The sequence below is a fragment of the Salvelinus sp. IW2-2015 genome, linkage group LG36, assembly GCF_002910315.2.
Source record: "Salvelinus sp. IW2-2015 linkage group LG36, ASM291031v2, whole genome shotgun sequence".
Taxonomy (NCBI): Eukaryota; Metazoa; Chordata; class Actinopteri; order Salmoniformes; family Salmonidae; genus Salvelinus; species Salvelinus sp. IW2-2015.
In genome coordinates this window covers 1,853,879-1,867,946 of record NC_036875.1, presented here as the reverse complement: position 1 = coordinate 1,867,946, position 14,068 = coordinate 1,853,879, and the positions used below count along the sequence as shown (strand labels likewise).

The 14,068-nt window shown below is 43.0% G+C and overlaps 1 protein-coding gene across 2 annotated transcripts in view; it reads right to left on the bottom strand.

The window, feature by feature from the left end:
- The window catches only part of LOC111959346 (melanophilin-like), a 127,528-nt gene that overhangs the window by 101,204 nt on the left and 12,256 nt on the right, over positions 1–14,068 (bottom strand). For both annotated transcript variants that reach the window (XM_070437622.1, XM_023980846.2), the window contains exon 2: positions 12,780–12,951. In XM_070437622.1, coding sequence (XP_070293723.1) covers positions 12,780–12,907 — 128 coding nt within the window. In that variant the 5' untranslated portion in view covers positions 12,908–12,951. The remainder of the gene's footprint in view (positions 1–12,779; positions 12,952–14,068) is intronic.

Below are 14,068 nucleotides of genomic sequence, written 5' to 3'. Positions count from 1 at the left end.
ATATTTCACTGGTCATCCCCAAAGCCAACACCTACTTTGGCCACCTTTGCTTCCAGTTCTCTGCTGCCAATGACTGGAACGAATTGCAAAAAAATCCCTGAAGTTGGAGACTTATATCTCCCTCACTAATTTTAAGCATCAGCTGTCAGAGCAGCTTACCGATCGCTGCAGCTGTACACAGCCCATCTGTACATAGTCCATCCAACCAACCAACTACCGATCTCATCCCCATATTTGTTTTTGTTTTTCTGCTCTTTTGCACACCAGTATTTCTACTTGCACATCCTCATCTGCACATATATCACTCCAGTGTAAATTGTAATTACTTCACCACTATTGATCTATTTATTTTCTTACCTCCTTACTTCATTTGTACACACTGTTTACAGATTTTTCTATTGTGTTATTGACTGTACGATTGTTTATCCCATGTGTAACTTTGTGTTGTTTGTCACAGGTCTTTGCTTTATCTTGGCCAGGTCGCAGTTGTAAATGAGTACTTGCTCTCAACTGGCCTACCTGGTTAAAAAAAGGTGAAATAAAATACATTTAAAACAAATGTGGTGTCCTACTTTGTTTTGTGTACACATAGGAATCTGGTCAAAAGTAGCACACAGTAAAGGGACAGGGTGCCATTTTGGACAAAGGCAAGTTTTACGAAGGAAATTAGTGGCTTGGGTCACAATCACTCGGCTAATGTTGTAAAAGACTTGACCAGAGGGGTATCCTATGAAGCAGGTTTGAGGAGTTAGAGCTATAACTTCGGTCAAATGAAAGTGTCTCACCTTTTAGCCAGATAAAACTATACTAAATATAATAACATGTCACCGAATAACTGATTAAAAACACACTATTTTGCAAAAAAGATCTACAGTAGCTTCAACAGCACTCTGTAGGGTAGCACCATGGTTTAGCTGGAGGACAGCTAGCTTCTGTCCTCTTCTGGGTACATTGACTTCAATACAAAACCTAGGAGGTTCATGGTTCTCACCCCATTCCATAGACTTACACAGTAATTATGACAACTTCCGGAGGACGTCCTCCAGCCTATCAGAGCTCTTGCAGAATTAACTGACATGTTGTCCACCCAATCAAACAATCAGAGAATGAATCTAGTAGTAAAAGCATAAGCTATAGCTAGCTAGCACTGCAGTGTGGTGAGAAAATGTGGTGAGTGAAAGACAATAGTTGAACAAAAGTTGAACAAAATGAAGGAGAAGCTAGAGAGAAATAGAGAGAGAGAGTAATTTTTTTTCACTTTCAATTTAACTTAAAGTTGAAGTCGGAAGTTTACATACACCTTAGCCAAATACATTTAAACTCAGTTTTTCACAATTCCTGACATTTAATCCAAGTAAAAATTCCCTGTTTTAGGTCAGTTAGGATCACCACTTTATTTTAAGAATTTGAAATGTCAGAATAATAGTAGAGTAATTTATTTCAGCTTGAATTTCTTTCATCACATTCCCAGTGGGTCAGAAGTTTACCAATACACGGTAATTAGGTTACTTTGGGTAGCATTGCTTAAATTGTTTAACTTGGTCAAATGTTTTGTGTAGCCTCTCCCACAGCTTCCCACATAAGTTGGGTGAATTTTGGCCCATTCCTCCTGACAGAGCTGGTGTACTGATTCAGTTTGTGGGCCTCCTTGCTCGCACACGCTTTAGTTCTGCCCACAGATTTTCTATAGGTTTGTAGGTCAAGGTTTGTGATGCCACTCAATACCTTGACTTTGTTTTCGTAAGCATTTTGCCACACTTTGGAAGTAGCGGGGGTCATTGTCATTTTTGGTTGGAAGACGCATTTGCGACCAAGCTTTAACTTCCTGACTGATGTCTTGAGATGTTGCTTCAATATATCCAGATAATTTTCCTCCTTCAGATCCATCTATTTTGTGAAGTGCACCAGCGCCCTCCTGCTGCAAAGGCACCCCCACAACATGATGCTGCACCCCCGTGTTCTTGGCTTGCAAGCCCTCCCTTCACCCTCCAAACATAACAATGTCATTATGGCAAACAGTTCCATTTTTGTTTCATCAACCCAGAGGACATTTCTCCAAAAGTATGTTCTTTGTCTCCCCTGTGCAGTTACAAACCGTAGTCTGTTGTTTTAATTGTGGTTTTGGAGCAGTGGTCTCTTCCTTGCTGAGGGCCTTTCAGGTTATGTCGATATAGGACTCGTTTTACTGTGGATTTAAAAAATATATATATTTAATTTTTATTCACCTTTATTACCAGGTAGACTAGTTGAGAACAAGTTCTCATTTGCAACTGCGACCTGGCCAAGATAAAGCAGCAGTTCGACACAACAACAACACAAGTTACACATGAAAAACAAACATACATCAATAATACAGTAGAAAATCTATATACAGCATGTGCAAATGAGGTAGGATAAGAGGGTAAGGCAATAAATAGGCCGTGGTGGCGAAGTAATTACAATATAGCAATTAAACACTGGAATGGTAGAATGTGCAGAAGATGAAAGTGCAAGTAGAGATACTGGGGTGCAAAGGAGCAAGATAAATAAATAATATCAGTATGGTTCCGGAGTTCCGGAGTTCCAAATATAGCAGCAGAGCTGAAAGATGAGCTCCTACAAATATTGAAATTTAAATGTTTTTTTAGAGTAAAGTACATCAAAAAAACAAAAAGAAAACTGCAAACTGAATAGGAGACCAAACAGCAGCAAACAAAGAAGAAAGGCTTTTGAAAAGTAACAATTTTTCATAAAATTATACCGTTTCTTAGCTAGCTAAGTTGTTTACCTGTTGCTAGCAGTTGCTAGGCATTCCTGGAAGAAGCTAGCTAGCTAACAAGGAGTGTCTAGTTGGTAGAAGAGAAGAAGGGACAAAGAGGACAAAGTGGACAAAATAAGGACAGAAGAAAAGGGAAAGGGGACATTAAGGTGAAGCAGTCTCTAAAGACACAAAAGACAATAATACAAGAAAACAACACTTCTATTGCCTCTCCCTCTACGATACGCACTTCCGGGTTGGAGCGAGTAGTTGCATTCCGCTTTGCTCCACAGGTAGTATTACATTTCATTCATTACAGTACAACAGTTGATTTTGTTGATCTTAGCTGGCTACATAGCCGTCTTTGTATCCAAGATAATTGTGTAGTCTAGAGTAATTGTGCGAGGTTACCTAGCCAGTTAGAGGTTACCTAGCCAGTTACACTTTCAAACAAGTAACAACGCAGCACTGCTAGCTGCCTATTTCACCAGCCAGCAGTACTATATCATTTTAGTCAATAAGATTTTTTGCAACGTAAGCTTAACTTTCTGAACATTCGAGACGTGTAGTCCACTTGTCATTCCAATCTCCTTTGCATTAGCGTAGCCTCTTCTGTAGCCTGTCAACTTTTGTCTGTCTATCCCTGTTCCTCCTCTCTGCACAGACCATACAACGCTTCACACCGCGTGGCCGCTGCAACTCTAACCTGGTGGTCCCAGCGTGCACGACCCCGTGGAGTTCCAGGTCTCAGGCAGCCTCTGGAACTGCCGATCTGCGCCAACAAGGCAGGTTCATCTCAGCCTATGCTTCCCTCCAGTCCCTCGACTTCTTGGCACTGACGAACATGGATTACCACTGATAACACTGCTACTCCTACTGCTCTCTCTCGTCTGCCCACGTGTTCTCGCACACCCCGAGAGCTTCTGGTCAGCGGGGTGGTGGCACTGGGATCCTCATCTCTCCCAAGTGGACATTCTCTCTTCTCTCCCTGACTCATCTGTCTATCGCCCCCTTTGAATTCATGCTGTCAACAGTTACAGCCCTTTCAAGCTTAACATCCTTATCATTATTGCCCTCCAGGTTCCTTGGAGAGTTCATCAATGAGCTTGACGCCCTGATAAGTTCCTTTCCTGAGGATGGCTCACCCTCACAGTTCTGGGTGACTTTAACCTCCCACGTCTACCTTTTGACTCATTCCTCTCTGCCTCCTTCTTTCCACTCCTCTCCTCTTTTGACCTCACCCTCTCACCTTCCCCCTACTCACAGGGCAGGCAATACGCTCGACTCATCTTTACTAGATGCTGTTCTTCCACTAACCTCATTGCAACTCCCCTCCAAGTCTCCGACCACTACCTTGTTCCTTTTCCCTCTCGCTCTCATCCAACACTTCCCACACTGCCCCTACTCGATGGTATCGCGCCGTCCCAACCTTCGCTCTCTCTCCCGCTACTCTCTCCTCTTCCATCCTATCATCTTTCCCTCTGCTCAAACCTTCTCCAACCTATCTCCTGATTCTGCCTCCTCAACCCTCCTCTCCTCCCTTTCTGCATCCTTTGACTCTCTATGTTCCCTATCCTCCAGGCCGGCTCGGTCCTCCCCTCCTGCTCCGTGGCTCGACGACTCATTGCGAGCTCACAGAACAGGGCTCCGGGCAGCCGAGCGGAAATGGAGGAAAACTCGCCTCCCTGCGGACCTGGCATCCTTTCACTCCCTCCTTCTACATTCTCCTCTTCTGTTCTTGCTGCTAAAGCCAATTCTACCACTCTAAATTCCAAGCATCTGCCTCTAACCCTAGGAAGCTCTTTGCCACTTCTCTCCCTCCTGAATCCTCCTCCCCCTCCTCCCCCCTCCTCCCTCTCTGCTGATGACTTCGTCAACCATTTTGAAAAGAAGGTCGACGACATCCGATCCTCGTTTGCTAAGTCAAACGACACCGCTGGTTCTGCTCACACTGCCCTACCCTGTGCTTTGACCTCTTTCTCCCCTCTCTCTCCAGATGAAATCTCGCGTCTTGTGACGGCCGGCCGCCCAACAACCTGCCCGCTTGACCCTATCCCCTCCTCTCTTCTCCAGACCATTTCCGGAGACCTTCTCCCTTACCTCACCTCGCTCATACACCTCATCCTTGACCGCTGGCTACGTCCCTTCCGTCTTCAAGAGAGCGAGAGTTGCACCCCTTCTGAAAAAACCTAACTCGATCCTCCGATGTCAACAACTACAGACCAGTATCCCTTCTTCTTTTCTCTCCAAAACTCTTGACGTGCCGTCCTTGGCCAGCTCTCCTGCTATCTCTCTCAGAATGACCTTCTTGATCCAAATCAGTCAGGTTTCAAGACTAGTCATTCAACTGAGACTGCTCTTCTCTGTGTCACGGAGGCGCTCCGCACTGCTAAAGCTAACTCTCTCTCCTCTGCTCTCATCCTTCTAGACCTATCGGCTGCCTTTGATACTGTGAACCATCAGATCTCCTCTCCACCCTCTCCGAGCTGGGCATCTCCGGCGCGGCCCACGCTTGGATTGCGTCCTACCTGACAGGTCGCTCCTACCAGGTGGCGTGGCGAGAATCTGTCTCCGCACCATGCTTTCACCACTGGTGTCCCCAGGGCTCTGTTCTAGGCCCTCTCCTATTCTCGCTATAATCACAGTCACTTGGCTCTGTCATATCTCTACATGGTCTCTCCTATCATTGCTATGCAGACGACACACACATTAATCTTCTCCTTTCCCTTCTGATAACCAGGTGGTGAATCGCATCTCTGCATGTCTGGCAGACATATCAGTGTGGATGACGGATCACCACCTCAAGCTGAACCTCGGCAAGACGGACGCTCTTCCTCCCGGGAAGGACTGCCCGTTCCATGATCTCGCCATCACGGTTGAAAACTCCATTGTGTCCTCCTCCAGAGTGCTAAGAACCTTGGCGTGATCCTGGACAACACCCTGTCGTTCTCAACTAACATCAAGGCGGTGACCCGTTCCTGTAGGTTCATGCTCTACAACATTCGCAGAGTACGACCCTGCCTCACGCAGGAAGCGGCGCAGGTCCTAATCCAGGCACTTGTCATCTCCCGTCTGGATTACTGCAACTCGCTGTTGGCTGGGCTCCCTGCCTGTGCCATTAAACCCTACAACTCATCCAGAACGCCGCAGCCCGTCTGGTGTTCAACTTCCCAAGTTCTCTCACGTCACCGCTCCTCCGCTCTCTCCACTGGCTTCCAGTTGAAGCTCGCATCCGCTACAAAGACCATGGTGCTTGCCTACGGAGCTGTGAGGGGACGGCACCTCCGTACCTTCAGGCTCTGATCAGGCCACCCAAACAAGGGCACTGCGTTCATCCACCTCTGGCCTGCTCGCCTCCCTACCTCTGAGGAAGTACAGTTCCCGCTCAGCCCAGTCAAAACTGTTCGCTGCTCTGGCACCCCAATGGTGGAACAAACTCCCTCACGAGCCAGGTCAGCGGAGTCAATCACCACCTTCCGGAGACACCTGAAACCCCACCTCTTTAAGGAATACCTAGGATAGGATAAAGTAATCCTTCTAACCCCCCCCCCTAAAAGAGTTAGATGCACTATTGTAAAGTGGTTGTTCCACTGGATATCATAAGGTGAATGCACCAATTTGTAAGTCGCTCTGGATAAGAGCGTCTGCTAAATGACTTAAATGTAAATGTAAGTATGGGGATGAGGTAGATTGGATGGGCTATTTACAGATGATCTATGTACAGGTGCAGTGATCTGTGAGCCAGCTGACAGCTGGTGCTTAAATCTAGTGATGGAGTGAAGATCTCCAGCTTCAGTGATTTTTGCAGTTTGTTCCAGTCATTGGCAGCAGAGAACTGGAAGGAGAGGCGGCCAAAGGAAGAATTGGCTTTGGGGGTGGGTGCTGCAATGGTGACCAGTGAGCTGAGATAAGGCAGGGCTTTACCTAGTAAAGACTTGTAGAGCCAGTGAGTTTGGCGACGAGTATGAGGCGAGGGCCAGCCAACGAGAGCATACAGGTCACAGTGGTGGGTAGCATATGGGGCTTTGGTGACAAAACGGATGGCACTGTGATAGATTGCATCCAATTTATTGAGTAGAGTGTTGGAGGCTATTTTGTAAATGACATCGACAAAGCCGAGGATCGGTAGGATGGTCTTGTTTTACGAGGGTATGTTTGGCAGCATGAGTGAAGGATGCTTTATTGTGGAATAGAAGCCGATTCTAGATTTCATTTTGGATTGGAGATGTTTAATGTGAGTCTGGAAGGAGAGTTTAGTTTAACCAGACACCTAGGTATTTGTAGTTGTCCACATATTCTAAGTCAGAACCGTCCAGAGTAGTGATGCTGGACAGGCGGGCAGGTGAGGGCAGTGATCGGTTGAAGAGCATGCATTTAGTTTTACTTGCATTTAAGACCAGTTGGAGGCCACGGAAGGAGAGTTGTATGGCATTGAAGCTCGTCTGGAGGTTAGTTAACACAGTGTCCAAAAAGGCCAGAGATATACAGATTTTTATTTTATTTTTATTTTTTATTTCACCTTTATTTAACCAGGTAGGCTAGTTGAGAACAAGTTCTCATTTGCAACTGCGACCTGGCCAAGATAAAGCATAGCAGTGTGAACAGACAACACAGAGTTACACATGGAGTAAACAATAAACAAGTCAATAACATGGTAGAAAAAAAAGAGAATCTATATACAATGTGTGCAAAAGGCATGAGGTAGGCAATAAATCGAATAATTACAATTTAGCAGATTAACACTGGAGTGATAAATCATCAGATGATCATGTGCAAGAAGAGATACTGGTGTGCAAAAGAGCAGAAAGTAAATAAATAAAGCAGTCTGGGGGTGGAGGTAGGTAATTGGGTGGGTAGTTTACAGATGGACTATGTACAGCTGCAGCGATCGGTTAGCTGCTCGGTAGCAGATTTTTAAAGTTGTTGAGGGAGATAAAAGTCTCCAACTTCAGAGATTTTTGGACAATTCGTTCCAGTCGCAGGCAGCAGAGAACTGGAAGGAAAGAATGGTGTCGTCTGTGTAGAGGTGGATCAAAGAAACACCAGCAGCAAGAGCGACATCATTGATGTATACAGAGAAGAAAGTCGGCCCGAGAATTGAACCCTGTGGCACCCCCATAGAGACTGCCAGAGGTCCGGACAACAGGCCCTACGATTTGACACACTGAACTCTATCAAATAAGTAGTTGGTAAACCAGGCGAGGCAATCATTTGAGAAACCAAGGCTGTTGAGTCTGCCAATAAGAATGTTGTGATTGACAGAGTTGAAAGCCTTAGTCAGGTCGATGAATACAGCTGCACAGTAATGTCTCTTATCGATGGCGGTTATGATATCGTTTAGGACCTTGAGCGTGGCTGAGGTGCACCCATGACCAGCTCTGAAACCAGATTGCATAGCGGAGAAGGTACGGTGAGATTCGGAATGGTCGGTAATCTGTTTGTTAACTTGGCTTTCGACGACCTTAGAAAGGCAGGGTAGAATAGATATAAATACTTTTGTTTCTGTTTCCTCCAGCATCTTCACAAGGTCCTTTGCTGTTGTTCTGGGATTGATTTGCACTTTTCGCACCAAAGTACGTTCATCTCTAGGAGACAGAATGCGTCTCCTTCCTGAGCAGTACGACAGCTCCGTGGTCCCATGGTGTTTATAATTGCGTACTATTGTTTGTACAGATGAACGTGGTACCTTCAGGCGTTTGGAAAGTGATCCCAAGGATGGACCAGACTTTTGGGGATCTACATTTTTTTTCTTAGGTCTTGGCTGATTTATTTTAGATTTTCCCATGATGTCAAGCAAAGAGGCATTGAGTTTGAAGGTAGGCCTTGAAATACATCCACATGTACACCTCCAATTGACTCAAATTATGTCAATTAACCTATCAGAAGCTTTTAAAGCCATGACGTCTTTTTCTGGAATTTTCCAAGCTGTTTAAAGGCACAGTCAACTTAGTGTATTGTAAACTTCTCACCCACTGGAATTGTGATACAGTGAAATAATCTCTCTGTAAACAATTGTTGGAAAAATGACTTGTGTCATGCACAAAGTAGATGTCCTAACCGACTTGCCAAAACTATAGTTTGTTAACAAGAAATTTGTGGAGTGGTTGAAAAACGAGTTTTAATGACTCCAACCTAAGTGTATGTAAACTTCCGACTTCAACTATACTTAGCTAGCAAATGCGGCTAGCTAGTTTAACCTACTGAAACACCCTGCTCAAACAGAGGGATGCTATGTTAGCTAGCTGGCTAGGACTTTCCAACACAACACTGGAACACTTCCATGTCAACGTAACTTTAAGCTTTTGGTATTACTCATTTATTGCCACTGGGGCTCGCCGGTGTAACTGCTTACTGACTGTACACTAACATTACTGCATGATTGTAGCAGGTTTACCGACGTGTTAGTTCTATTAGCTATGCTGACTATGACATTGTAGGCTGTCTGTAGAGGTTTGGCTTGGAAAGGTTCTCTCGCCTGGTCACATACAGCTGATATGTTGTGCACTGAAGCCCACAAGCGAAGGGAAAAGAAGGAATACAATGTGGCTGTTATGAAAGGGAACTCTCTTTACGCGTGATCAGGGGTGTATTCATTCCCGATCCTGTTGAAAAACATTTCTTAAACGGAACAAAACAGGGAGAAAAATACCTGAATTTGTCCAATAGAAACTCTTGTTTGCAACTGTTGGACTAATAATTACATTATTGTTTGTGTAAACTGTGTTGTTGGCTACCTCCAATGACGAGAGAGCACATTTTCTAATGTGAAATCGAAATCGCCTGGCCTCATTAGCTCATTGTATGGATATATCCAAATAAATGTCACTAGAAAACAGCTAAAACAAATGCAAATGCAGCTACTGTTGTTATTCTGTCTGCACTGTTTGATGTGACTGTAAGTTAGCCGTAGTTGGCTAGCTAGCAAGCAAGGGACAAGAACGTTTCCAGCCAGTATGGCAATGGAACATTTAGAAAGCACATCAAATTTGTCTCTCGACCTATGTTCACCTGCGTTGTATACTTTCATTCATAGGCTAGATTGTAGCAACCTAATGATGGGTATAGGGGAAATTTGAGTATCATGTAGTAGCCTAAACCTATTGCTGTTACATTAAACTGGGTGAATGGAATATGAATGAGAGTCATCCAATATGCTGTAATAGAAATAAGGCCATGCTCATTTTAAACGGCACTGAACTCCACTTATCCTGAATGAAATGACTGAGCCATAAGTTAAGGATCAATGAAATCAGATTCCCTCCCTCTTGCAAAGATTGCATCATCATCCCCTTCATTTGAGGAAGACGACTGATTGAATATTTTGATTAATAAATTAAAAAAGGGTGTTAAATGTTTTAGTATTAAAATATATCCCATTACACATTTTAGTAATGACAATGTATTTTAAACTTCATGCACAGTAACACTTTTTGTACGACTTAATAAAATAATTGTATCGATGTGCTTGTGGATTGATAAGTACACAAGTTGAGAAGTAATAACATAAGGACAGCACTCCTAAAAGCCTATTTCACACCATAGCCTGCTGAATTTGCAATATAACTTTTATTTTCATTTTGATTTCGGCACAAATGAATATGTGACACTGATTCGCCCTTGGATTAATGTTTCAACATTGTCTCAATGAAGAGTTTGGCGTTCGACTAGCAATGTGCAACATGCACAGCGCAGTTACAAACCTGCTAGTGTCAGAGGCAGGCGGATGAGCAATATCCACTGTCGTAGTATGGATGAAGCCGGAGCTGGAATGTGAAGCTAACTGAAGCTGGTTAGCGTTAGAAAACCCTGAGTAGATATAGCTTGCTTTGTAGGATACCTTTCTGGTGTGATCAGACATAGCACGTTGTCTACAATTATATTAGGCTACTAAGTGATAGTGATCCACGGATCATCCAGGATTGATTGCTGATCAACTGGAGTCATGTAGGAATCCAACATGGTATATACTCCATCAGAGGCCTAGATGTGATGTCAAAAAGTGTAAATCCAAGTGGTTAGTTTAGGATCTGCATACTGCATATTGGTAGAGGTAAAGAAACAAAGGTAAGGTATTAAGCAAAATCTAAGGTAGGTCAATACCGTTGCATAAACCCCATAAATCCGTCTTGCATGGCGTTTGAACACATCATTAGCACTGTGCATCCCTTTGAGTAACACATTCATGCAATTAGTAGTTCATTAGATTCAAAACGACTGACTAACCGATTATTCAACAATAGATCCTATCCTTCACCATTACGAGGATCAAAACAAATCTGACCCTGGACCAGCGGTTACATGGAACTTTGTCCAATTCTGCATATTGGATGAGCAAGATTTAGACTTGACCCAGCAGAACTAATCCACGACACAGCCAGGGAAGGTCCCATTATCCCCATCCCACCATGCTTATCTCTCCCTACCATCAGAGGCGCTCCAGAGAGTCATGTGATGGCCGGGCTAGGCCGAGCAGTGCCTCCCGGAGTCTGGACATAGTCCACATCGTCTGCTGACTCCTGCATGGCACAGATAGTCCTGAGACTCATTACCTAGAAAACCACACAGCGTGAGAAGGGAGAGTCAATGCTCTTCATAACATTGCTAGCTCTGACCTGACTCGTATGAGAATCAATGCATCTTACCACAAGTAAAAAAATGATATAGGAGGGTATTTTTGTAAAATGTTCTAAGGTGTTTGACATATTTTGTTTAATTAACGCCAAACCATACAAGTGAGGTGAACCTTCAAGTGGAACAAATGTGAGTGTCAAACCACAATTGGATCATGCAACATTGTCTTTATGGAATAATATCATCAGCTGACTAGTAGACTCCATCTCTACCAGAGAAAAACACACTGGGACATCAGGAATGTGTCAATTATCTGGCATTACACAGCTGGGCTACAGAACAGGTCATGTGATCTGTGGCTCACTACCAGGCATCCCAGTAGAGCTTAGATATATAAAGGCCCTCTATCAGTGTTTACTATCATGCCTACCCACTGGGTACAAACAGGTTGAAAGGACATTGCTTCAACGTCTTGTGAACATTGTAGGATTATCATTGTATCAACATGGAAATCAAACTGGATTTGAAAAATTCAATTTTGGTCTTGCCTGAAATCAAAGGCCATCACAGGCGTCAAGGTTTTAGTTAATTTCACGTTAGTCTAAGATGCTTGGTTGACATCATCAGAGGGAGTTAAGGGAACAACAAGTATGTACAGTATGTACTGTATAATGCATTTGACTCTGATGTGAACCTTGAGGTCACTCCTAATCCCAGTCTACAGAAAACTGCAATTAAAATGAGACGGATTAACACGTCTCCTGGAGAGAGAGCCGTCTGAACCAACAAAATATCCCGATCTGCACTAATCTACACTATTAATTTACGTGGTCACACAGTGTGAATTCATTGGTGGATATATTCAAAAGTAGCCTTTGTCAGCTGGACCCAACTCTGCTATTCTCTGGGTAGAAAGAATGATTCCCTCAACAAAGTGGAGTGATAATGCCTATTCCAATTTTATGTCATGTCTATAGACTCCGATATATGGTCAAATGTATCAAAAATAATGACATGAAATGAATAACTGATTGATCCTGCATGGTAAGTGATCTTTAAAGTTGCTGTTCCAAATTACAGAGCAGTAAACCTCTGACATTTCAACATATCCAGTAACTCAATTAGATTGTTACTAAGATATGCCATTGTTAATTCTTAGGCGAGATCAGTCACTGGTAGACAGAATAGTGATAAATAGCAAATATGATCCAATATTCATAATATTTGCATACTACTTCAATATAACATACTGAAATCAAACCAATAATTTGGCAACAAAAAAACAACAAACTTCTTAAATTGAAACATATAAGAGAGCCCCTGCCTTTAGTACGAGTCCAGCTCTTGGTAATGTTTGCTTTCATTTCAACAAAGTAGAGATGTGTTTTTTTTGTGAACCAACAAACTATGTTCAAATAAAAGGAAAAACAAAAGGATCAATAATATATCAAATGAAAAGGGGTTTGCCTACCCCAGTCTGTCCTCCTCTTTCTTCCTCAAGTCAAAGTCTCTCTGGACGACCTGAAACACGTGCTGGGCCTCCTCCTCTGTCAGTGTGGAGAGATCCAGCTTCTTTCCCACAGCGGTGGTAGGCATCATGGTCACCTTGGGCGCCCGGGGACCATTCACTGCTTTATATTGGACTGCAAAAAGTGGGAGAGAAAACCAGTTAGATTGCCACCATAGTGCAACAGAAAGACACAAGACAAATGTTTACTCAAAACCATTATAATACAAAACGACAGTGTCATCAAATATAGATAAAAACGACATGGAACAGCAACTCAACCAAGAAAAGCCAAATCCCCTAATAACTACTACATAAAACACTACAGTTGATGTCCAAAGTCAATGTTTGATACAGCTGGATGGAGTAGTAAAGCTATAGCAATTTTAGAAAGAAAATAATTGCAAGCTTTGCTTTGCTGCAATTCACTTCTTGTCATGAAAATATGTCTGTTTTTCTATTGCAACAAAAGTAATACAAAAGCTTGCAGACAGTGTAACTGACAAAACAACATGAGGGAGGTAGGGAATGCAGTACACTAAAATATTCTGGGTTGTTTGGTTGACTCAACTGCTGGTTTGCAGGCGTTGGGTCACTTAGTTGGGTTGTTTTCTTTAAAAATAGAATGGTTCCATTGTTGATACTGGGTTATTGAGATATGAACCAGCGTGTCAGATCAGAAGACTGGTCGTGTAGTTTAGTAGAGGTGTGGCTTTCAGATTATTATTTTTACCCACCTGTGAGAGTAAATGTCATTCCTGTTCATCTGTTCTGTTGTATAGTTGTCACGTTAAGGTTGAACATTTTTGTTGTTCAATGAGGCTTACAGAAGTGTATGAGGTCCCTTAAAGCCTATGTAAATCCCATTGTTGGGATAGATACCACCATGTAATAAATTATCTTAAACTTCTAGAAGAATGTGTAAGAAGGACATTAAGGACAAATTACATTTTCTATATGTAAAGTTAACATGATGAATGGGAATGACATTTGTGACCCGTTTCAGGAAACTAGGCGTATGTCGCAGGTAACTTCTTCACAGGAGAGCCGTTTGAACGTAAACTTTTTTTTACTTTTATCAAAATGTTTTTTTTGGCACAGGAGATGCATCCATCCATGATGTATACGTGTAATATAGTCTAGCTAGCTACATTTTCAGATATTACACATTTCAAATTGACAAAGTAGTGTAATTTCAAGTTTAGGAGTACTGTTAGCTAGCTAAAGTTAGCTGGTTGGCTCGCTAGCTAACA